The 27,819-nt window shown below is 28.1% G+C and overlaps 1 protein-coding gene across 2 annotated transcripts in view; it reads right to left on the bottom strand.

Moving 5' to 3' along the window:
- The window catches only part of LOC123292376 (GTP cyclohydrolase 1), a 73,937-nt gene that overhangs the window by 23,180 nt on the left and 22,938 nt on the right, over positions 1-27,819 (bottom strand). Inside the window, exons 1-3 of one of the 2 annotated variants that reach the window (XM_044873006.1) lie at positions 15,708-15,881; positions 11,849-12,051; positions 8,945-9,154 (exon numbers count right to left, since the gene is read on the bottom strand). In XM_044873006.1, the coding sequence (XP_044728941.1) occupies positions 8,945-9,154; positions 11,849-12,041 (403 nt within the window). In that variant the 5' untranslated portion in view covers positions 12,042-12,051; positions 15,708-15,881. Of the gene's footprint in view, positions 1-8,944; positions 9,155-11,848; positions 12,052-15,707; positions 15,882-27,819 lie in introns of those variants that run through there. The other variant, XM_044873007.1, reaches the window with a different exon arrangement.

Genomic DNA, 27,819 nt, shown 5'->3' with positions numbered 1-27,819 from the left:
ACCTAGTTTATTTAATAAACAAATAAGATCAAATGATTTATCTGTTAATGGTTCAATAAATATTACTAACTCATCTCGTTTAGTTATTGATTTATGGAACTTGATAAATGATTAAAAATAAATTTGAGTCAATTCATTAATATTTTGAGTTATATAATGTCTTATAACAAATCATTATGTGTAATCAAATCAGGTGACCCATTGAAATACGGAATTAAGACTTTTAAATTTGGAGCACAGATGTGAAAACATTATTTATGATATTTTGAAAAAAAAATGATAGAATTAGAAAAAAAAAACTTTTTAAATGATTGTATTTAACTTTACAATTCTTTGTAAGGGTTATTTGTTTTCTGATAAATAGTCTACCGATTTATTTAATGAAAATTTACTTGAGCTTAAAAGTAAATAGAAATTTAATAAAAGCGAATCAATAAATTTAAGAATTAAAATTATTTTTAATTCTAATTAAGGAAACAAAAACCAACATGTAGGTTACCTAGGAAACTAAAACTTTTTTAATCACTTGCCATAAATTTTGTGAATATGCAAAAATATTTTACAATCTGCCAATTTGTACTTTCAATCTAAAATTTATGTTTTTTTATTCCAAAAAATTAATTGCAAAAGTTATTAGAAGTTAAAGATAATGGAGATAATTTAAAGTAAGTTCAAGGAAATTATGCCGATCAAGCCAAATGAAAGTAATGTACGCAATATTGAATTGACTACTAATCAGAAGTATGACTTTTTTAAACTAATATTTCAACTAATTCATAAAAGATAAAGTAGCTATAATATTTAATTCTTTAAACAATAAAATAACCAATTCACAGCAATGCAAACAGTATCGTTAGTTACAAGAAACTAATTACACTAAACCTGCAAGGTAGAGTACCACAAAACGAATATTTATAATCAATTACTAATACAGTTATTTGTATTTTCAAATAATTTTTACCTTGTTGTATATTTTTCATTTTTTTGGAATTGTGTTTTTTTATAGCAAATCGAGTACAAGACAGACTCTTTTTTTATATAGACAGAATAAAGAAGCAAAAAATGGTCTTAAAAAATTGAACATGTGCAAAATCAATCATTCATACCGGCACAAAAATCAAAGCAAATCTGACTAAAAAAGTAAGCGCTACATATAATATAGGGAGAAATGATAGGAACATTCCTACCGAGCGTCTCACGATACCTATCGTTTTATTTTTTGTTCTAAATATCGAGCTTTTATTAATATATCTGTCAATTATTTCATCAAATTATAACACAGGAGACGGGCGACGACCAACCTGCAGCTTTGTTGAGTGAGAGAGAAATCTTTGGTTATGAATGGGCTGTCAAATAGTAGACCTCCAATTAAATAAAGAATATTATAATAATTCTAGGTTAATATGATTATAATAAAAACTTTATATCAAATATGAGAAGTTAATTATATTAATAATTGTTTACTATGCTAATGTAATTAAATTCTACATGCATCTATATAAATCACATTTTATATTGTGCCCATCAATCGTTTTGTACCGACAAAGTTATTTCAATATTTTCAATATTCGGTTTTTCTACAGCGCCGTAATGTCACAAATATCGAACATAATTTTCGATAAAACAGCATATTTCGTAGGTACTCTCTCAAACTATTTAGCAGTGATTGGACGATAGCGTGTATGTTCCTTTATATACTAACGGTTGAAATCATTAAATTAATGACTGGCAGTCAGACATTATTAGTCTATACTTCTAAGAAAATGAAATGTTAAATTGTAAATCTTATTTTTCGTTCACAATATGTCATGGGGGTGAATTTTGTTACAACTTCATAAATATAAACGAAAAATAAGAATACAATTTTTCGATATCTGCCTTGTTTTCGAAATATCGAAAGCTAAATAATTAAACAAAATTATTTTTACTTTTCGTCTTATATTGTCAAGTTATAAGATAATTCACCATCATAATTGAAAATATATATTTTTTTAAATTTGTGTCCTCACTACCGTTCTCATACATCCTTAATTAGTCAGGCTCAACGTTTTAACCCTTAATAACCTTAATAATTCATTAAGGTGTTAACTTTAATTTAAATAGTTTTTTTTTTCTATCTACTAGTTTTGGAGAAACCTTTGAAATCCTAATCTTGACATCTTAACTTTGACGAAAATCGTCAAAGGAATCCCACGATCCGTGCTAATCGAGTAAAAACATCCAACAAATCGAGGATCGGACTTCAGAGTGAGAGTGTTCAGAAATTAAGAAAAGTAATAGGTAAATACCAAGGGGAGAAACAATAGTATAACAGATCAAGGACTAAAAAAGTTATTTTTGAAATGAGTGGAACTCAAAAGTTCAAGAGGAAAACATTTCCCCTATATTATCTTAATATATATATTTCTTGTGTGCGTGTGTATGTGACTGAACTCCTCCTAGACGGCTGGACCGATTTCGATGAAATTTTTTGTGTGAGTTCAAGGGGATTGGAGAATGGTTTAGATTTACCATTCGGTCCACTACAACTGTTTTTAAGGGTTCCACACCAAAAAAGGTAAATCTCATTAAATGGTGGGAGCGCATATAAATCATATCACATTATATTACAACTTACTATGTGTACTATGTATTTTTTATTGTCAATAGGCATTTATTAGAGCCATATGCGAGCGCAGCGAGCTCCACTGCCGAAGGCCAGGCCAAAGGTCGAAGCTCAGGCCGGTCCAATAAATGGGAGTTAAATTGGGGTTTAGCGGGATGAGTGTAGCAGACAGGCTAAACGTAGTATAGGTATTAATGAATTGTAGTTACGTTTCCACAGGACAACGTCTGTTGGGTCCGCTAGTACAGAGGTAAATATTTTATTTGGAAAATATCTTTTTGCATATGATGATGATGTTGCCACGTGTAATTTTCTTTTTGTTGATAAAATAATGATCAGAAAATTTTATCTATCCGATAAACTAGAGAAATGGAAATTTATATAATAATTAAAAGAGTATATTGAAACAACCAGTTTGTAAAGACTGGTTTTTAAAGGCAACGAGATTCATGAGACATGTTAATAGAGAAATACAAAATTATTAATAAAGGTATAAATGATTTGAATGATTTAAGAAAGGAAAAATATACTGTGGGCGAGTTAATTTCGTTAAATTTTAAGTTTAAAAAGGAACAAAAAGCAAGGTTATACATGAGACTAAATAAAGAGGTACCTCTCCATTTTTTGTCAACATCGTAGTTTGCCCGTAAGGGCACTAATTAGGCCAGAACAGAACAAGGACAAAAAAGTCAAGGGGAGAAAATAATTGATCTTGTAACAAAACAGGTAGACGGAGTACATTAAAGAAAACGAGGACTGCCAGTTTTCACTGACAGAATCAAAAAGTATTTTAACAATTGATTAATTTATTTTATTCCTGATTATAAAACAATAAAAGTGAGACTAATGAACCATTATGACGATAATATTGTATTTTCCAGTAAATTTGGATCTAGTACAATAATATGCTTTAAATTAAATTACTTTTTTTTAAATTAAGAATTTTAACCAGCTATAAGCTTTAGCTAGCCTTATGGAAAAATTTATGTTCTGACCTAATTAGTTTTTTTTACACGGGTAAAGTATGATGGTTGACAAAAAAAATGTTTCAACCAAAAATTGTTCTTTTTGGACAAGGGGCACTTTTTACATGTAAAGTTTTGTTGCATTTCTTACAGTTTACAAGATGGATCCTACGGACCCAAGATCCAAGATCGCACAATTTTTTTTTTTTAATTTTTTTAAGTCAACTTTAAACAATGCAGTCGGACATTTTATAAAGATTCATTGACTAGTCCTTGATTCCAAGATATTATGACTTTTTTACCTCACGGCGCTCTATTCCCAGATTCTGAACGCAAAGGTGGAATCTACATAAGTCATACTTATAGAAAGTTAGAGGTTTCGATTTTAATTAAATTTCGTAGTTTCTTGAAATTGATATTATAGCATCAAAAGTGCAAGATATTAACAGTAATTCATTAAGATAATAACTTTTTTGAATTTTTTTTTTTATTTTGATTCAAAATAGCCGACTTGGACAAAGTTTTTTTCTGATATTACACCTCGACACTCAATATGGTTAAGACGACCATGAGTATGTATAATAAACCTTTCAAAACGATTCATTATTGTTTCGGACGGACAGTAAAAAGTTGGACAAACATACAAGATATTTGTTATTTATTTTATCACATTAATTTTTTAACAAACTGTCCGAAACAAAAGGTTCACAAAGCTTTATTCTGTGATCTGTAAAAATCCAATGCAGATCGGGATTTTGGTATACAATATTTACCATTTGTAAATGAAATAGAGTTATAAGTTTCTGAGAACTCCTTAAAAAAATTGTTCTTAGTATTTTTACCTGTTTAAAATACGTAGACAGTTTATCCAAGGACTTACAAATAACTAATTAAAGGATAAACTTCTTATAATTGGTAACTTGTTTACCTTTATGATACCAGATATTTCAGATAGAAAAAAATATCTGCCAGTTGTAATTGTAAATAAACATAAATTAACATTTATATTTCAATTCATCACGATTTTAATACTTCTTTTAAAGAAGATTGCATTATTTTTTTTATTTAATAAAAGATGTAAATCTTTTTTTTTTGTGTGTTCAAGCAAATAATCAAATCAGAAAAGTACAAATTTATTAGGAAAATCGTTAATAACGTCAAGCAGTCAATATGGCAGTTATCAGCAAGCTGAAATCTTTAAAAAGAGCAATGGTCTATGGAATTACTGGAGTAATTTTTTTTAAAGACACCGTCTATCGCATAGCAAAATGAATTTCCTAATTATTCAGTAAATTTATTATTGCTTTAAAATTTTAAGAATTATGAGTTTCTCGAACTGAATTGAATAATTTTTATCAAGAAATATGTAATAACTCCTTACCCAATGTAAGTTATGTTGGCAAAGTCAGTTAATACAGTATTAAGCAGATAGACCGCAAACCTACAACGAAGTAAAAATTCAATGATTTGTTTAACTTCCCAGTATAGGAAGTTATTGTAATAGGTTCAAATTTCGAAATCGAAATTTTCAATATACGCCAATTTGGAGAAGAAGTATGTGTGTGTGTGTATGTGTTGATATCGCGCAAATAAAAATTGATGTCGATTTCCTTGAGATGTCGACCGAAGCGTATTAACAGAAATATGATCCGAAAGGAATTTCGTAACATTCACGCGTACAAAATTGATATGGACTTCGTTGAGGTGTCGTTCGAAACGTATAAACGGCAATATGATCCGAAAGGAATTCTCTGGTCGAGTATTCTCGTGCCTGGAGATATGCAGAAATAGTATCGTATATACTATATTTAATTAAGGGATATTTTAAATTTAATTATTCGTAGAATTTTCTATATCTTACCGAATTTTCATTTACATCATACATATGTAATCCTAATAATAAAACTATAAACAGCTTCGTAATTAAGAATTTATAAAAAAGACCTTAGAATTTTCATGATGCAAGGGTGTCGAGACGTATCAAACACTCCGTTTGATCATCCGGGCTAGGGATGTTATTAGATCCAAAGGCAAAAACAGGAACGTTTGAGATCCAAACTAGGACCGCCATATCCTAAATATTCCGAAGGGAGATGCATAAAGAAATCATAGTTTTTGACAAAGCAGCACAGATTAATACTAAACTAATAACAGTATCATGGTTTATGCGAGTAATTTGCTATTGGCAAAATAAGATAATTATTTATTTTTATATCATTATTACAATTAATGTAAAGAAACCAGTTCTTATTATAAATAAAATATCTTAATATAATTATATTCTAATTAAATACTGTTATTATAACACCACGCTTCAATGGATTATAACAAATACCAACCTTTAAAATGTGAATATTGAGGAAAAAAGTTGCATACATTTGTTTAATGGTCCGAAAGATGCATGGAAAAAATTCAGGTGAGATAACTTTGAAGACATTTTTGGCATCAATTTTCGGTTTCGGGGGAAGAAACCCTAAAAATTGACATAATTCCTCTAAATTTATTTCAAAAGAGGAGCATTTACCCCTTTACATCAAATCGTCCACTCACCTTCATTCAAAAAAAAAAACATATACGTCACCCAAGTTTCTCCAAAATTCATAGATTTCGTGTAAGGTAGGTCGACAAAATTTGATCCAAAGTATCTTCCAGTTGATTGAAGTCACGAGATACTATCTTGGTAAAAAACGGCAATTGGGACGATATCTTTGACTGACATTAAAAATTTCACTCAGTTATCTCGAACGGATTTTTTCCTTGCATCTCCTGAACCATAAGTTGGAGTAAAGGATTCATTATGTATTTAATTTTAAAAAAAACTCAACATTGCCATGACTCGATACACCTGTGTGAGACATTGTTTTTAGAGTTTATAATAAAGAGAAAATTTTTTGATTCATTTCATTCAATGCTAAGCAATGCAATTTTTAACTACAGACCGCTTTACAAAAATAACCTATAAAATTATTAAGATGATTTTAGGATATTTTTTACTCGAACACATGCTTTAAACTGCACGTTATTTTTAATCTATTAACAACCATACAATACAGACCAGCCACTATGAATGTTTTGATTTTTCTTTCAAAAAGCTACGTTCAGGATTTTTGCTAGTTAGCAACAGTTTCAGCATAAAGAAATTCAAATTATGTAAGTTGTCAATGACTTAAAATAATGGCAGGCATTAGCTAAAAATTGTGAAACATGAAAATCAAAAGGTTACCTTTTCATCCTTAATTTTAGGAAAGACAGATCCGTAAACTTACCTTTATCAATCCAAAGAATCATAGACGTTTTAAACATGTTAAGAAAACGTAAATAACGTATTTTTCGAAAAATTTTAAATTTTGTATATTAGGCTATGTCTGTAAGTATTATTCAAAAGTGGTCAAATCAATTGTAGTATTTATATTGCTTAAATAAAAATTTCAATTTTATAAATATTTGTGCAGAAATTTTCAAAATGAGTATTACAATTTAAACCAGACCCATATTAATATTAATTTTATTCTTGATATTCAGTGTATTATCCAGATGCGGTCATTCCATTCCAAAAATATTTTTTTAACTTTTTTTCTCATATTTATATTTATTCGTAAGTAATTTTTTTTAAATACATATTCATAAATTTTATAAAAACTTTTGTTTATTGGATATGCCGTGATATATTATTTTAAACAAAACAATCGTATTTTTAGAATGTGTTGTGTATATTAAGAGATTTATAACAGCAAATTTATATAAAAACATTATTAATTTCATTTTATAATAATTTCGACTTAAGAGTTTTACGAGATTTTAGTACCTAAATCGTCTTGAATATTAGGTTTTATTAAATAACTGATTTAAAAAAAAAACAGAAAACTTTATACAGGATGTCCTAGAAGTAGGGCACGCTTTTGATGCATCAGGGAGAAAATAAAATTCTAAGACGAAAAATCCTCTTCCATTTTTTGATCTGATCCACGGTTACCTATTAATTAAAATATTCAGCCAATTAGAAGGGCGCTATAGTGACTTATTTGTCATCATATTGAGAAAAATAAAAAATTAAAAAGTTATTTAACTTGTTAATAGTTAATTAACTTGTTATTAGTTTAAAAAGTTAATTAACTTGTTATTAGTTTACATTTTGACAGTACTTTGGAGTGTTGTAATGAATTCATTGCGGTATTGAATTCATTACCACACCAGGGCGATAATTAAATATTTTTTCCACGCATTACAATACTCCAAATTACTATCAAAATGTAAACTAATAACACGTTACTATAGTAACTTTTGTAATTTTCTATTTTTCTTAATAAGCCACTATAGCGCGCTTCTGATTGTCTGCCTATATTCTAATTAATAGCTAACTTTTCGTGCATCGGATCAAAAAAAGGAAGAGGACTTTCCGTGTTAGAATTTTATTTTCTACCTAGTGCATCAATAGCGTGCGTCACTTCTGGGCCACTCTGTATATGTAATATATCTGTGTAATTGCATGGCGTTGTACCTTTAGTATCTATGCAAGTAGTGGTAATAGGATAGTAGAATTTAAGTAAAATATACCTAATTAGAAACCGAAAATAGCTCTATTTTTCCAACAAATTTTTCACTTTCACTAATATATTCAGGTTGGTATTTCTCACTCGGTATTATAAACTAAAACTACTTTTATTACTTAAGTTATTAACAGTAATATCAATAATAAATAGTTTTCGACAAAATAATGGCAATAATGTCCTGTATAGCACGTTTTCCAAAATTTACTCAGATTTCATTAATGGAAATTTAATAAAATAATAAGTTTAATTTTAAGACTCAATGTATGCAACTTTCCCTACCATTTGATTCGTATTTAAGCCATTTCATCTCTTTTGTTCTACTTTATTTTATTGGTTTTTTTATCTACTATCTATTAATAATTTTAAAATGTGAAATTTTACTGAATTTATTAAAAGTTTTCGTATACCTACAAAACCTTCATTAAACTATTTAGTCGGATAAAGGAATACATAAAACAGCCATTTTTAGGGAGTCCTCAATGACAGTTCCGATTTTGATGATTTTTTTTTTCAAAATGATTGAAATTTTTGTATATTATTTAAAATTAGAAACATTTCAGATGGGAGATGGCATTGATATATCCGTCGCGACATTGCCTATTCCCCCTCCAGATTATTTCCCCTATCTAAAATGTTTCTGATTTTAAATAATATACAAAAAGAATCATTTCGAAAAGAAAAAATCATCAAAATTGGAGTTGTCATTGAGGACTCTCGGCTGAAAACATTCATTGATGCGACTAATTATTTAATCATATTCATAATTATGTACTGTTATAATAATAGTAGAATCCTCATTTGCAAAACTAACAAATATCACTTACCTTCTAAACTTTGGTCGTATCCTTTTGTGAAGAATAACATTGCTTTGGCTGCTCGTTCAGGGGTTTTTAATAAACCTTGACGTTCGGGATCTTCACCAAGTGAACTTAATAATAATTTGTATGATCGTGACATTTCAGGTAATAGTGCTTCTCTGGTTGGTGGCCGATGATCCAGTTCTAAATCGTGGTGAAATGTACAATTTTCATGACCTAAAACAAATAAATAAATATAAGGATTATAATATTTTAAAAAGTAATTTCCGAGTATAAGTAAAATCGAATTTTATTTCGTTTCGCATGTGTAAATTCCAAGTGGAAACGTGAAAATTCTCTTAACGAATTGATATGTTATATTTAATAATAAGTATCTATTTATCATCTTTAAATAAATAAAAAAATTGTTCAGATTACAAAGGGCGCCGGATTAGCGAGGCTCCACCGTTTAATGATCTTTTAAGAGACATAAAAGAGAGATTAATAATAAAAAATGTTAGGAAAGAAAAACAACTATTGTTTAAAACATTTTCTGAAACTATGAGAAGCAATCTTGACAAAAAAAGACTCGAATGTTCTAGTAGTAGGTATACACAAAGTGTTTAATGAATTAACTTTTTATTTTTTGTTTCTGTAATTTATTAATATATTCGGAATTTATCCCATTTAAGTATTAACCTAAAGGTCATTTCAGAACATGTATAAAAATACATAATTTTGATAAAAATTATAATTTTAATATGGCAATTAAATATAACTTATTTAATAATAAGTAAACTTAATTGATATTTTCATATCATACGCAGGTTAAAAGATTATATATTATGTATGTTTGATCTTGGCACGGTTGAATAAAATTGCTAATTATACAGGGCGCTCTTGAAAGGTTTGTACAATACACAACTAGTAAATCTAAAAGTTAGCCGATTTAGCTTAACAAACTAATAATTTTGAAATTAAGAAGTTAATGATTTCGTTAAGCTTTGATATTTTGACATTGTTTTATTGGAAATGCCAGCAATTATGAATCGAATTTATACCTAAAAATCTTCTTAGCACATATGAAGTTAATTATCGTTTGTAATTTCACGATTAATATTAATCAACATTTTTATAAGAAACTAAGTTGTAGAAAATAAAATTTATCACAGGTTATCCATCAAGCAATTTTTTTTATACGGTTCTTTGTACGGTTCGTACCTTGTTAATGGTAAATCGGTTTCAAAAAAACAGTAATTTTTAAATAGAAATTCGATGCAATTGCTGGTAATATTTTATCTGTATTTATCTGAGAAACCTGTATATAAGAACAACTGAAGATTTCTTATCGTCACTGAATTTGTATGCCAATTTGTGAAACATGATCATATAAATATTTTAATAAATATTAATTATAACTTGTCAAAATAAAATATAATAAACACTTAATATGATAAAAACTGTATTTCCCACCGAACTCTACATTAATTAATTTTATTTTATAATTTTTAATAAAAATTTCCTTCCTCTTTAAAACTTTCGAAAATTCAGCAATTTTCGGAATACTTCTTTAATTCTAAAAATTGTTTTAATTATTTTGGTTTATTTTCCATAATATAGCCACCGCATAGATAGAAGGAAAAAATGACGGAAGCAGTTAAGATTAAAGTTTATTTTTGTAATAATGGTAAAAATTTTGTTTAAAAATGATTGCAAATGTACCAACTATAATGTTCAGTAATTTATAGATCAAAATTGAAATTATATACGTCGAATTTTGTTCATTTAAATTTACATTGAAGGCCCAGAAAAGAAGTTCCAAAAGCGACAACAGTAAATTCTGATAAAGGAATTTTTAAATTGATCTCGTTTACATAATCAAGATTTAAAGCCATTATTCACTCCTTTAACCTTCTTGATAAAATAAGAAGTAAAAAAGTCAAAAACTGTCTCTTAAACTATACAAATTGGCTCATTAAAACGATACATAACAGTAAATTAAAAATTTGAATAAACCACCGACGTAAAATCAGGTGTCCGATTGATTCGTTTATGGAATCGTAGCCCCTAAATTGGTCAACCGATTTTGATTATGGTTTGTTTGAAAGGTAATTTGATCAAGAGTGTACTTATCTATGTTTCAAAAAAATCTACTCAACCGTTTGAAGATCATAGCCTCATTTATCGTTATTTCATATATGCAATCCTAAACTCACACTTGAATCATAGCTTTAAACACTCTCAATCAAATTACCTTTAAAAATAATTGAAATCGGTTCATCCGTTTAAGAGCTACCATGCCACAGACAGGCACACAGATGCATAGATATACAGACACGTTAAACTTTTAACATCCCTATTTTTAGCGGGGTGTTAAAAATGGAAAGAATCGGATTGAAATTTCAAATCCGTCCCAATAAGTGAATTTATTTCTGTAGGATAAATATATGCGGCCACCATCAATAATAAAAATTATTCGCCAAAGAGATGGCGAGATGCTGGCACTTTCACTCCAATACTGATTGAAAAAATAGTGGTAATTAAAAAAATATCGAAATATATAAGTTGAAAAAGGACAGGTACTTTTTCTTACTCCACTGTAGGTACCTTTTTGTAACTAGAAAGGCAATACCCAAGGCAGGTAGAATATAAATACTTCAATAGAATAGAATAATAACATATTTAAATTTCAAATCGATAGAGTAGTAAAGGGTATAATCGCAGTGCTTGAATTTCAATTGTAACTTTAACCATTCTTATCTAGATAATCGCTTTTCTTTATTTTATATAATTTTTTTTCCATCAATGAATATTTAAGAGAATTCTTAAAAAAATTAATTAAGTTTCCCGCCAATCAAATATTTGTACATAATAGCCTGAAAGATTACATTTTAAGAAGTTGACCTCAAACTTAAATGACAAAAAATTTACCTGGTGTTGTCGTAGTTCTTGGTGTTCTAGGTGTTCCCAATACTTCAATTTGATCATCATCAATATTTTCTGACCAACTTACTTTACGATTTGACGATAATGGTGGTAATTTTTTAGCCACATTACGTCTTTCACATATGCCATTTGTGGTTCCATTTGTGGATACAGTTGTTGTTGTTGTGTCACCGTTCATGTTTTGTTAACTATTTTGAAATATTTTTTAATTGTTTAAAATTATGTCAAGTTTTTGATTACCTATTTGAATAAATTTTTATGCAATGTTTTCAGGGTATATTATATTTTAAATTTTATAATTCTTGCCTATTGTAGTAAATTTTTCAAAGATTTCTCTTCAACTGTAATTGGGTATTTTCATGATTTTGCTATCCATTGTTAGTTGGATAAATGTACTGGATTTTGATAATGAATTCGAAAATTTTTTGCAAATGGCAAATTTTTAAATAGGTTTGTTGTAAAAAATACAGAAAAAGAGTTTTCTGATTCCGAAGCGAGCCGAGGGACCTTCTGCACGCGGTTTTTATCTATATTCTGTTTTCTTTGGTGACGTCTGCTTCTATTGCTCGCATTGAGATGAATTGTTTGTTAAGATTTTCTGAATTGATCTTGTCTGCTATCGAACCCTAACCATAGCAAAATAACCTAAAAATTTCAAGAAAACTGCTGAATTGAGATATTCTCGAAAAAGATGTAACTTAATAAGAAGGGTGGTAAATTTGAGCCCGATACATAACCTCAATTTTGAGAAAAACGACAAATTTCAACAGTTCAGGCAAATGATAGTGCTAACGATTTTTTTTCAAAACCTGATTATGAGCCGAAACATTACACATTACACAACAAAAGTGCAAAAACTCGAAAAAATTCAGATTTGCATCATTACAAGATACAACAATTGAAAATTTTTTCAGGTTTTAAAAAAAAAACCGTGTTCAAAACCTACAAAAAATTTGAAACCAATTTTTGTACCTTGTAATGATGCAAATCTGGATTTTTTCGAGTTTTTTGAATTTTTGTTTTTTTAATGTTTATCGGCTCATAAGGTTTTTATGTGCAAAATCATTTTCATGAAAATACCCAATTAATGGATGCGTTTGGTAGAAGTGATCGCTCCATTAGTTCACAGCCAATCGTACAAAAAAATAACAAATTTTATAGTGAGAATAGGAAAAATTCTCGCCAATAAATTTCAATTTTGTATAAAAAATTTTTTAAAATTATTTAAATTCAAAATTTTTAATAAGATAATAGTACCATTAAGAAAATATCAAAAACTTTCTTATTTCACTAAATTTGCTGTAGTTTTTAGATATCAAGATTTTATGTTTAAAATATTCAATAAGGTTTATTCGAGATTACCTGCTTCAAAAGAGAACCGCGTGAGTAATTTAATTTTTCAAAAAGTAATTGGAACTTAAAAAATTAATGGATTATTATTTTCTATTAAGTTGCATGTCTAAACTCGATCATATTTCAAAAACATTTTAGGTAAGCCACATAAAATTGGTCCTTGCGCATAAAATTAATTTAAATTCATACAAATACCTACATAATATATTAAGTAACTTCAATTTCCTGATTTTAAAACTAAAAAGTTTTTTTTTATAAAGCAATATTAAAATTTAAAAATGATTTACCGAATAAATTTTATTTATGAATATTTGCATAAATTCTTGATAAATTAAAAATGATAAGTATTAATGTATGTTTAAATACAAACACGTTTGATAAGTCAAAAATTAATTATTCTTATTAATGTTATGACTATTTTTAAATTAATTAATTATATAGAAAATAATCAAAACAAATGTGGAAAATGTAACGAAATAAGTGCAGTTTTTTATATTTATGATAGATAAAAGGTCATTGAACATAATAGTAAAGTGTTTAGTTGAGGCCATAGCAACCGGAGAAATCCGAGAATGTGCTTTTCCTACAAAATGTACTAATACTCTGAAATTTAAAAAATAGCGACTTTAAAGTAACGTTTTGGCGCCAGAAAAGCTATTTGGTATTTTAAATGGCTACCGGCAATGAAACAAATAACAGTACGTTAAAGTGAATTCAGTTGGAGAAAGTAAAATTTTTCCTACTGTATTTACCTTACTGTTATTTATCTATTGCCCAGTAACTATTTAAAATACCATAAAACAGGTTTTCTGGCGTTTAAAACAGTACCTGAAAATTGCTATTGTTTAACAATTTCAGAAAAATATTATTTCTTCTACAGAATAAGAATGTCGCAAAAGGCTGATGAAACGTTGCTACACAGTTTTATGTTTAATATTCAAAAAGAATATCAAGAACTTCTCTCTGGATATCCCTCTCCCGTTTTCGAGAAATTCGCCCTTTAATGTGGGAAAAACTTGGCTTTCAACTAAATTCGAAGTAATGTTTCACCGGTGAATAATTTTGTCTTATAAAAAAATTTACGCAATCAGAAAATACCATCCATTCTCCTTCAAAAGCGATTTTGAATTTATCCAAAAATTTTTTTCCAGAAAATAGAATAAATAGGTAATATTTAAGTAGAATTCATTAATTATACCTTAATGTTGATATTAGCATTAATAAAATATGTAGTTTAAACTATAATAAAAACTATATGATTTCTCAAAGAGCAAAATGGATATTGAAAGGATTCAAAAAGTATTTTAAAGGAAGGGAGGAAAAAAAGAGAGGCTTCCAATTTCCATATGAAAAAATAATTACATAGTGGTGTTACGAAATATCGAATATAAACCAAAAACGGATTTTTCCCTTGTTGATATAAAAATATTTCGAAAACTTATGTATTAGAGCAATTCCTTTATGTATTAGAGGAATTTTGAATACGATTTCGAATTCAACATCCAAAAAATTATAAGAAATGTTGTATCACATCAAAGTGACAAAAAAAAATCAAATTTTGTTGACCAGTGATTTAACAACTATCACGTACAGTGGAATCGATTTATTTAACAGATAAATAAAATAATAATTTTAAATGATAAACAAAATAAATCACTACTATTTTTACTTTAAATGAAAATTGTAAAATAATAAAATAATTTTACGGCTCATAAATTTAATATCATTCTTATCACAAAATAGTACCTTCTCGTCTGATACATGAGAAAATTTCAAAAAAATTAAATTTACCAAAAATTGCTAAAATTTTATTTCAAATTGGTGGAATTTATAAATTTTCCAACTTTACCATTTGAAAATTTTATTAAAGTTAATGAACAACAAAAAGAAGAAAAAAATATTAAATTAAAAATATTATAATTTTTGGAATTATTAATTTCTGAAGTGATAGTTGACTTAAGGGGTTATACGTAATTAGAACTTTCAAAATATGTTACTAAATGATTAATAATATTTGCACATTTTTTTAATTATTTTAATTTTTCCTCTATTGCGTTATTTTGGTTGCGTTAATTGTAAAATTCCAAAAAAATATAATATATTTTAATAATTTGAAAATTAAACTTAAATTGTCTATTGTATTATTTTGTATTTTAGACTTTTATGTAATATTAATTAACGAGGGCTAGTTTCAAATATTCATTGGATCGAAATTGTATCACTGTATTATTTAGACGCGATAATTACTAATTACGCGCTGATTACGCGATTGATATTGTTTATTTGACGCTCATTCATTTAAAAAAATTAACTTACATAAATTAAATTTTAAATTATTCCAATGCAACAATTTCCTAAACGTTATGAATTAATTATAAAGTAATCAAACAATATTAATATAAACAAAATTATATTCCTATATCAAAAACATTGCATAAAAATTTTTTATCTTTATTTAAATTGAAAAAAAAAAAAAATTCCAAAAACTTACTTTTTTGATTTAATTGTTGTTATAAAAATTAAATTATTTCGATTGTTAATTTTTTGTTTATGCAAAAAAATTAAAAATATTTATTTTGAAGAGAGGAAGTAATAGGTAATTTTTATACTAAAATGTATATTCCAATAACACAACACGCGTTCACAATACTGATGCTAAATGTAAACTGAAGTGAGCACAGTGTTGATATCAACGTTTATACGTGACAAGAAAGTTGAATATGCTACATAAGGAAAAAACCCTCTTTATATAAATATAAAAAAAAAATTTATTGGTGGTCTATTAAAGATCATTACACACGAATCATATTTTTAATTAAAATTTTTGAAAAAATTTTATTTTTGTTATTTTGAAATTATTATTATTTTTCGAGATTAATCATTGTCGCGGATCATATATAAAAGATCAATATTGATTGATGGGTCAGTAACTTAGCGTGCAAAAACTCTTATATAATCTTATTTAATCTATTTCAACTTCAATATGGTTAGAATTTTGCATTCCGCAATTAGCGGTCCGTGAATTACAAAGAAGCATACAGATTGCATTGGTTTCACATGCAACTAATTTTTCTTCGGCAAAATCAGCAAAAATTTTACAAAAATAGACCGAAACTAGTTTTGCCAACCAGTATTTCAGTTAACAAATGGATAGAGACTTTGATTTGATCATCATGTTTAAATTGCTTCTTCCTATATTCAACAACAATTAATTCTACTTCAGCAGTTTTCTTTCATGTTTACTTGGAAAATTAAAGATTCTTTTATTCGCAAATTGAATATGATTGCAACAATGCGTAAGAGTAGATCCTAGCCTCGAAACATTTTTATGATAAATACTGGTTTAGATTAGGTTGGAATATGAAATAATGGCTCACACCTTTTTCGTAGGCTTATATCATTTATTTTTAGATGTGCTTCATATGCTTCATGTATATAACATACAATATACTGCCTACTTTGCGCGTCAACCTAACTGAATTGATTTTGGTCACATTAGATGATTATTTAACATGTGAAATACGAAACATAATTATGATAGTAGCCTTGCGAAGAATATATCAAAGGTGGAAACATTGAGAAATTGATTAACAATATTTTTAACAAAGCAGGCAATGGACTGAATTAATTGTTGAAATACAAATGTATAGACAATGTTGATTACGCAATCTTTTTTTATGTAAGAAAGTAAGCCACTCATAGAGAGCCACATAAACATACTTGTCACTCAAACATAGCTGAATACATAATATAGAATACATAATTACATACTATATAATTTGTGCTCTAACGGGTAAACAGTGATGTTTACGAAAAAATGTTCCGAACAAAAGTTCTTTATTTTTTTATAAGGAATATTTTTTACTAGTAAATTTTTATTCTATCTCTAATTACGAACTCAATTTTACTTTTTACGTCCTGAGCACGCTATAAAAATTTCAGCTTGATATCTTTTTTCGTTTTGAGTTATCATGTTGTCGGATAGACAGACAACCGAAAATGGCCAAATTAGGTGATTTTATGAACCACCTATAACAAATTTTGTCCGTATCATCAATATTTTTAAGCGTTACAGACTTGGGACTAAACTTTGTATACCTTGATATATTTAATATATACATGGTATAAAAATTAAGTTAGAAATATGTTTTTTAAAGGAAGTCATATGCTTTACTTTGTTTTAAATAAAAGCTTTCCTTGAAAAAGTACTTTTTACGAAGCCTAAATAATAATCGGTTTTAAATAATTTACATTTAACAAAAATGTTTAAAAAAATTCATTTTCATGAAATCCAACAGAGGTTTCTTAAAATTTCATGCACAATATTAAATTAAGGAAAATACGTTACTTATTTCAGGGTATTTTTTATTTAAATATAATTAACAATAGTTTATAAATATTTCCCAAGAGGAAATAACCATACCTATTATTTATTTATAATTTTAATTTAATATAGAACTCTCCATAAATTGATTCTATAATTAGGTCAATTTAAATCTCATTTATACACTTTTTTTTATAAATATCTAATTGAAAAAATGTTGTCATAGGCGCCGTTTTGTATCAAGACACTCACCTGGTTGAGGTTACGGTATCGAATCTTGGTGCAAGAGGTCAAATGGTACAATATGATTGATTGACCTTAAAATTTTCACGCAGTAATCTCTCACTAATTTTTACCGTTCATCTCCCGCACTATTTTGTGAATCAACAATAAATTAAAAACAGGGATCATTAGCTAAATTTTTCAAAGATAAACGCATTTTTCATTTCAGGTCCACTGATATCACAACAAAAATGTAATTCTCGCAATTGTGCTTTGGTTTTCACATTTTCGATTTCAGATTACCTAGAAAATTTTCTTACAGATTGTTTATTTGTGAGGATTGTTTTTCCAGGCCTCATTTGGATTTTCACAATTTTCGATTCTCAGATTATTTCGAAAAGTTTCTAGGCAGAATTATTTGCTATTTTCAAGAATGTTTTTTGTCAAAATATGTGTATTTATTTTTGGACATCGCATTTTTCATTCTCCATTTAGATTTTCTTATTTTTCGAGCTCGAATTTAAATTATGACAAGTTTCATTCAGAAAACTAAGCTTATTTACCATTAAGACTATCGGTACTAGTATAAACACTGAGATATGATTAGGTTACAAGAAATTCAGGTGCTCAAATAATTTTTTGTGTTAACAAAATAATTTCCAAATTATTTTGAAAAAATGACTCGTCTTAGATGGAATTTAAAATGTTTTTTCTTTACAATTACGTAACAAATATTAGAGGATGTTTATTAAAATTTATTTTATCAAAATAAGTAAACATTTTGATAAATTTTAGGTGGATTCAGAGCCGTATTAGTCATATTTGGCGCTATATTAAATATTATTCTAGCCAAAAGTTTTTGATGGAGGAACGGCCAAGTTCCAAAAATACCAACTTGATAATAACCTATAGTAAAAATAATATTTAATTAAATTTTGTGAATTGTAGAATTAAAAAGAAAAATTGTATTACAAATGACTTCCATTTATTACAAAATACTATCCTAGTCAACAACTAATACGAGGAAAGGTCAAGTACCAAAAATTCCGCCTTTATTGATAAGTTTGTAAAATAATTATGTTATATAATGTGCATTCTAAATAAGAAAAAAAATATATCCGTATCAAGTCAAAACCCGTTTGAACCCAACAGTTTTAAATGTTAAAAAAAAATTTGAGCATGTAAATTTTTAGATAATAAAATTTGATAATTACTGCATAAATAAATATTCTTGATATTATTAAGTCCTCCACACTCAGAAAGAACCTCACACATTTTATTTGAAATATCCTGGTCAGTATTTCGCTAAGAATCGCTCTTTCAAATGATACAAGCCTCAGGAACAAATCTACTTGAGTACTTCCTTACAAAGATCTTACCTTACAAAGACCTTCAAAATTAAAAAATACATTCATAATATTTCTTAAAGCAATAATTATAATTTAAACAGCAGAGTCGAAAATATTGTTAGTAAATAGTTTTAGCAATTTTTCTTAGCTGTGGACATTTAAGGTGGTCCAAACAAGGATGAAGTAATTCGATTACGTTTCGGCAAACAGCATTTACATGGTATGGAAATTGTGTATAAAATGGGATAATTTTGTGAATATTGCCATAACACCTGCGAAGAAAAATTGAAAATTTGACAGTTTGAGATAAGGATCGTTCATAAAAAAAGCTAAGAATGATAAATTACAAAACCAGGACTAGAGATAAGTGTGGCATCACCCCATTTCGAGAAAAAAATGTCTAGTGCTACTGACTTTATTGCAAATAAAATAACGCTCTACAATACTTTCATGCTTGGGGAATTGTATGATTAATTTGCAATTTTTCCTAAGCGACCGTTTTGCCAGTAGTCTAAATAATATCCTTTTTTTACTTTCACACTTTGTATCTAGAAAAGGACGTTTTTCCGGGCATTGAGAAATTGTCATTATTTTATATTCATTTATAATTTGATAAAATCCTCCCGATAAAAATTGGGCCACCTGTATATATCTACTATAAATTTGATATTTTTAAAAGCCTTGAAAAGCCAATTAAAAATTTTTTTTATTATCAAATAAGAGAATTCCTTCTAGCACTATGATCCAAAAAACTAGATCCACCTATGGCCAGCAAGTTATCAGCATGTAATGTGTGAAATTTGAATAATGTAGCTCTTTTCGTTTGGAAACAATTTCAACACATATAGAACTATCAATCTATCTAAATACAATGGCTAAAAATGATATTTTTGGACTCAGAGAGCAATAAAATGTTTTATCCTTTAAAATTGCATCATAACTTTTCCAAGTCCAATCATTAAGTTAATATCACTATGCATTCAGAGGTGAAAGGAATTAATTACATACATTACAACTTCGATAAGTTAAATACTAAGAGGAATTTTAAATAATTTGAGTTATCTTACTAGGCTATTAACTAAATAATGGTTTAAGTCAGGGAGTTATTAATGGTTCATATTTTTACTTAATGATGCTTATTAATTAAGGGTTCCTTTTAATTATTGATTACACATAACGGGTTAAGAGTATGCAGATATTATCGGTAAGCGGAAAAAGAGACCCGAAAAAATAGATCTGGAAAATAGACCAATAATTTTAAATAAACCGAAAGACCCGGATTATTGTTGTAATTACGAGTTGGTTAGTTTGAGTTTGTCGACTATAGAGTAGTTGGTAGGGTTCTAAAGTTTTAAGCACTTCCGCTCAAAAATGGGACAATATTACAGAGAGTTTTTTTCGCAATATTGTTTTCGTTTTTGTCAAAACATTACTTGAAGTTGCCGATGATCAATATCTAAATTATTCATTTCAGTTATAGAAGCTTTGTATTTTAAGTATGTATAAGAGATTGTAAGCTCTGAGAGGAAGGGAACAAATTTATTAATTTATAGAGGTTTTAACGTCATTGAGGTTTAAATTATCGAAGTTCTACTGTACAAATTCCTTGCTAAAAAAAATATTTGCATATTAGTAAATATATTTAACTACAATTTAAGGTTCATTGACAATTATCTTTCCGTCAAAAAGTAACTTATTCTGGTGGGGGATCAATTATCACACATACTATTTTATCACATATTTTAAGCAATTAATTTTTATTTATAGATTTTTGCGTTTTAATTATTAATGTTTTCCAAAAACAACCGGAATTCTTATTCCATGATCTAGAAAACAAAAGTCTATAGTGAAATTGGTTACAAGCGATTTAGAAGTCAATTCAGATTCATTACTAATAAGAAATTGATTCGAAAGAAAAACTAAGGCCGATGATTCTGCCTTGTTTTATTATTTCTCAGACAATACTCAATGTTGATCTAGGAGGAATTGGGACAAAAATCGGCTCCTCTTCACTAGACAGAGGAAGGAAGCTTTCCGCTGCAAAAAAGTCAATATTTTCCGAGTTATTTCCGAAAGTATATCATATTCTTTTTAAAGTACTATAAAAAACCATGAAAATGAAAAAAGTTTCACGTCCTTTGCATGAAAATTGACGGAGTTATAATGAAAACAAAGTTTTGCGTACTCTCTCTCCCTTTTCTGTTTTATTCAGTTTATTCAGCACAAAAACTGATTAATTTACCACGGGAACTAAAATTAATGCTTGCCACTTTCCAATTTATTTATTAAAGTACTCGCAACAAGGTCAAATTTTCTAGCAGTTTCGGAAACATATTTTTTGAATTATTGAAATTTAAATGCAAAATTTTTTTTTCGAAAAATAATGAAAAGAGTATGATATACTTTCTTCAGAAAACTTCAAATTTTTCAGTTATTTGACGTAAAAGCTCCCCATTTCAATCGTCAATAACTCGGAAAGTATTGACTTTTCGAAATATGAATTCATTCCCATATCGATTTCCGTTGTCATTTTCAGAAAAAAATTTTCAATCCCCGAGAAGAAGTAGTCCCCTGGGCCTAATCCTCTGGGCAAGATCGCACAAATTTTTGTTTTTAACTTCTTTAGGAAAGCTTTAAACAATGCAGTCGCAGCTTTTATAAAGATTCCTTGACTGGCCCTAGATTCATAAATTTTAAGTTATTCATACCTTACGGCTCTCTGTTATTTTTGTACAACCTTGAATCTAATAAATACAAAACATTGATATAAATATCAACAATAAAAAAAATTATTTATGTTTGATCTAATTTTAGTTATGAATTTTGTTTTTGTTTCTTCTGTCTATGGGGAATGCATAGATATACAGTAAAATATTGGTTTACTACAGTGATACCCTATAAGACTCAAAATAATGGTGGTGATTGTTTTACACAGGTAAAATATATTATTTTTTTAAATGTATATAGTAATTATTGAGTATATCAGAGAAGATTACTACTTATTGACTAGATTACTTGATATTATCTTGACTAGATTACTAGATTAGATTACTTATTGACTATACAATATATACTACATTTTGTACTCTATATTAAAAGTAGTTGTCAATGTATTTTCAATGTACATTGTCGGCGGCTGGCGTGTAAATAGTTCGGCATTTTTCCGTCGGTGCGCCACGTGTATTGCCAAACCTAAGACCCTCCCCCTTGCACATAGTCAATACAAATTACAAACCAATTGGTTTTACAAGTGCAAGTGAGGTTATCATCAAAAGATCAAAAGTAATTAGTAAATATGATTTAGTAGGAGCAGTGTTGGGTTTAGCAATAGACAAACCTACCAACAATTGGGAACAATAGTAATACGCATTAGGAAGCTTCATAAAACTATCCTGTATATATGAATTATATTTCAAGGTATACTAAGTATAGTCCCAACTTTGAAACGCTTAAAAATATTGCTGCTACGAAAAATTCATATAAGTGGTCATAAAATCACCTAATTAGTTTATTTCCGTCTGCCAGATATTAAGCTGAAATTTGTATACCATGCTCAAGACAAAAAAAGTCAGGTTAAGTTCGTAAATGAACAACACAGGTAAAGATCTTGGGTCCGTAGGACACATCTTGTAAACCGGTAGAGATAGAACAAATGTTTAAATCTAAAAAAGTTCCTTATACACTGTTTACCCTTAAGGGCGCAAATTAAGGCAAAAATTTGATGTCCATTTTCTCCAGAAAATAAAAGATACGGACTTAAAAATTGACAAGCAGCTTCGACTAGCGGTCTTGTGAAACATTCTTGAGAAACAAATTAAATTTTTAGAAAATTCTTTCGAAAATCAAATAAATGGCAGCGGAACGGTCACCAAAATTGTGTTCGGTTTTTAAACTATTCTAATTTATAACAAAATAATGCAACACTGACATTCAACACTTTCTTTACAGGGTATTTCAATAATTAACATAGTCAATTGTTTGTTTTCACTTATTTTCTTTTTCATTAATCACAAACATGTTTATAAGTAGTTGTTGTTTCTAAAAATGGAGTAAACCTTCGTGGGAAATTTAAATGTTAAATTATTGTATTTCTAATATGAGTTAATCTGTTCTAATTTCGTGATGTAATGGTAGGTCTAGAGAAGAAGTTCGATTCACAGTAGATAAATAATCCCTATATATTATAAATGTGAAAGTAAGGATGTTTGTTTGTTTGTTTGTTACGCTTTCACGCAAAAACTAGCGAATTGTTTTTAATGAAACTGTACAGCAATATAGCTCATACATCAGAATAACACATGAGCTATAAATTATAAAAAAATAGATTTTAAAAAAAAATTTAATTTAATCTGACATTTACTATTTTAAATTAAAGATTTCTGTAAAAATTTAAAGCAGTAAATGTCACATTCATGGCCACTTTTTCTGATATACTTAATGAATTATGACTATATAAAAATGTAAACTGTATATCTTTTAGCTACGTAAATCAATCCTTTCATAGGTTATGGAAGGGGGATAAGTGAGATCAAGAGAGTGAATCGGGCGTGTATCAAGCTATTTTTTTTACATAAAATGCAAATAAGGTTATTTAGATCGACAATATTATTATCGTTCCAAGGAAATATAATTTTTACCTTAATTTAAATTCATTTTTATAAGACCGCAATTTCGTAGTGCCTATGATTAATTTGTAAATTTATCCTCCAAGAGCCAAAAATGACTACCACTCGTGTTAACTCGACCCAGACCAACTAAATTTAACGAAATTAGTTGGTTTTTTTTTAATATAGCCTTAAGACAGAAAGTATCTCATTAAAATTTTTATCACCCCTAAATTCCTTCTAATCAGTATCGGATTGAAGTTATTTGATACCCATAACATTTAAGATAATATTCAAGATCTGTATTATGTAAAATTTTTAAAGGCATCAAATAATTTTAATCTGACGCTAATTGACAGGAATGTAGAGGTGATAGAAATTTTAATGAGATCATATCATACTATAATTTCCTACATACAATATTATGTATAAACAATAAATGTTTATTATATTTAAATAAATTTAAAAAAACGTATTCGGAAATGATTTGTTGCAACTTGCAAATATAATTATAAATTTTATCTCTTTTTTCATTATCAAAATTTCCTATTTAATTACGCGTTCAATTTGATTGACGTGTGTTGTTAAACGTGCATGTAATTCACAAATTGCGAAATATTTTTGTTTCATTTTACGTAATAGGCTTGTATTGATTCGAAATATTAAAAAAAGTTAAATATTTATTACTTGTAAAGGCGGTCTCGATCTTCTAATCTTGATCTTGACCTCGCAAAACTTGAAGAGTCTTATTACGATGTTTTTGCGAATATCTTTTCATTTTTTACACACATTTTATCACAGATGAAACTGATCAAGAAATTCTGTCAAAATATTTGTTGCCAGGTCTTATAAGACAGACTTTATTTAAGACGGATCACACTTTTTTCACTGGAGTGAAATAATTATTTGATTTACGTGAAACTTTATAATTTTTGTTAAGAATCCTCTTAAATATTCTTTGGTAGAAAAAAATTTTTATAAGGAAAAACGGTATTCCAGATAAAAATGGTTAAAGTTACAATTGAATTTCCAGCACTCCGATTATACCCTTTACCCTATCGATTTGAAATTTGGATATATAATAGGTATTCAGATTCTACCTTCCTTGGTTACTTTTATTTCTCGAAAATCTTGTTAATTTTCCCAATTTTCATTGCTCACTTCCAGGTATATTAGAATAAGAAAAAGTACCTGGGTAACCAAACTAGGAAGCACTTTTAAAAATTTTAATTGTTTATGGTTTTAAAATTTATTCAAAATCGAGAAAGGCTTAGCATTGAAAAAGCATTGATGATATAATAGTTAACGACGGTAATGTCAAACACAGAATATCGTTGACCACAATCATAAATTTTAATACTTTTGACACAAAGGAAAAAAGTATACAAATTTCTAGAAAAAAACTCTGACGTCAATGCCATTCATTAATAAATAAATACACAAGAATCAATTGTTTACATTAATGAATTTCTCGTAAATTGTCACATCATTATAGGTACTTGTAAGTTGTAACATTATTGGTAACATTATACAATTATTATCTTGTGGTAAAACCCAATATTTAAATGTCTAATACAGAAGACAGATATATCAAAGAATTAAAAGTAGGTATTTCTATACTCCGTCCGAATTAGACCGCTGACTTTCCCAAGTTAAAAAAAAAAAAACTTTTAACAAAACGAAAACAGTCGGTTAAAAAAGCAGCAGTGCCACCTTATTATAGGCTGTAGTTTTTCGTAGCCTGTAATTTAGCCATTTACTCAAAAATGATGCAATTTTGGAAGTGTAATATTCTCTAATGATCTGCATATTTCGAGTTTTTCCATTCTTTTTTATTTTCGCCAGTAGAGCGCGCACAGCATTTATTTTTATGTCATGTATATATCAAATATATCAAGGTATATTAGGTTCGTCCCAAGTTTGTAATGCTTAAAACTATTGATGCTACGAACAAAATTTTGGTACAGGTGTTCATAAATTTACCTAAAAAGTTCATTTTCGGTTGTCCGTCTGTCTCATCACGATAACTCAAAAACGAAAAGAGGTTCAAGCTGAAATTTTCGAAAATGAGCAAAATAGATCAATTGTGATAGCAGTGAGGACGCAAATAAAAATACGTTATATTTATAAGTTACATATTTATGTATGTGTTTATTTGTTAGCATAAAAATACTATATACACTGAGGGAAGTGAAAAAGATACTCTTATTACTTTGTGTGTAAGAGTGGTTATCTTCACTTACAGGACGTAAAAAAACAAACGATTGCGTCATCAACACTTGTCTATACATGGTACTTCAACAATTAACTCATTAAGTCAATTGTTCTATTCACTTGTTTTACTTTATAAATATACATATGCTTGTTTTTCGCGTTTTACCGGGAAAAATGCGTAGTTTTCGAGTAAATTTTGGACAAATCTGGAAAGTTATATACGCAACTGCAAATTGTTTTTTGGAAAAATATCAAAATTTATAGATCGATATAAAATTTTAAGATGTAAAGCTTTGGGGCGAAGAATTTCTTCCTTAAAATGCATAGTTTTCGAGAAAAATTGTAAACAACTGCAGAAAACCTTCTAAAAGTTCCAAAAAACAAAAACTAAAACTTAGCAAAGGTGACTTTGATGCTTTCATAACTTCTTTACTTTACGAATAAAACCAATGGAGTATAGATACTCTTAGTTCATTGCTGTATAATTCCACGCTTATAAAGTTGCAGAATAGTAGTTTTTGGTTTTACTAAAAGAAAAGAAAATATTTCCTGTCAGTAGTGCAAAATAATAATTTTGGAGGCATGAAATAATATTTCAATTGTGTTTGTTTGAACGCATTTTGAAGTTTTTTTGAAGTGAATATTGTCTTCAAGGAGCAGGAAATACCGATCATGGGATTTTTACTAAAATTGAGTTCATCGATCCTAAATAGTTACTTCCGAAAGAAACCTTCGTTAAAATTACAGAGTGCTCCATAGAAATGATATGAAAATAATTCAAAATAATATAAATATTGTGGCCCAGACAAACAGCTGGTAGCTCAGACTGGTGAAAACTTGTAATCATTTCATTTGGTATTTGATCATTTTTATTTTCAATGCCTGTTTTCAACTCTTTGATTGTAATGGTCTTGGGTTAAAAACTTTGCGACTGACAAGTCTCCAGAAATAGCTTCTTAGCACGTAGATTTTCTAGGCAATCACTGTTACCTTTCGATGACATTTCGTTCTCTTGTGGAGCTGGGAGATGTTCGTGGTCCGGAATGATTTATCACAAAGACTTAGTTCTGGTTAGCGTCTTCTTTCTCAAACTTTTCTATAGGGCTACACATGAGAATCAATATTTATAAAAATTTTGTCTCTTTCACGTAAAAATGCGACTCGTATCATGTAGGAAAAACTAACAAAAAAGTAATACAAATTATCGAAATTTCAAGGGCACTTTAGGCGTTTCGTTTCACTTAATAGCCTCGGGTATTATTTACTCGGTCTCGTATCGATTGATATGGCTTGAACTTAGGCTCGGTTACTTTTATAATAGTTTGGTCTAGATCTCGTCCCGAATTCAAGACGAAATAAAAGTTTATACATCTTGTACAAACTTCATCACTGTATGCCTATTCTTATGGGATACTCTTTATATATATCGCCACATATGTTTGTACTCTACTGGCTTTTATAATATTTAATTGGTATTTTTAGGAATTTTTCAATAACGCGAGACTATTGGAGAAAAGTTGAATCCACGTATCATATTATAAAAGCTACTATGGTTAACGTAAAGCTCGTGAATTTAAGAACCTAAATAAAGCAACAACAAAAAAAGTTCCGTGGTTCAAAAATTGTTCGCTTTAAATTTTATACAAACAAAAAATCTTTCTTTATTATTAGGACACAAACGTAAATTTAAATTAAAAATAATCACGATATAATTTATTTTAAATGCACCATAAAATAATTATTTAAAAAATTGACAATTACAAAATTTTTTTGTTCTTGTCTGGGTTCCAAAGATTTATTATTTAATATGTTCAATAAACCAGAAAATAAATGTTTAAACTTTAAAAACTTTTATTTATTGGTTTTTAGTTTTAAACACAAAATCAAGGC

Source organism: Chrysoperla carnea, chromosome 2 (genome assembly GCF_905475395.1).
Source record: "Chrysoperla carnea chromosome 2, inChrCarn1.1, whole genome shotgun sequence".
Classification (NCBI taxonomy): domain Eukaryota; kingdom Metazoa; phylum Arthropoda; class Insecta; order Neuroptera; family Chrysopidae; genus Chrysoperla; species Chrysoperla carnea.
Note: the sequence above shows the minus strand (reverse complement) of the source record. Positions and strands in the feature narration are given on the sequence as shown.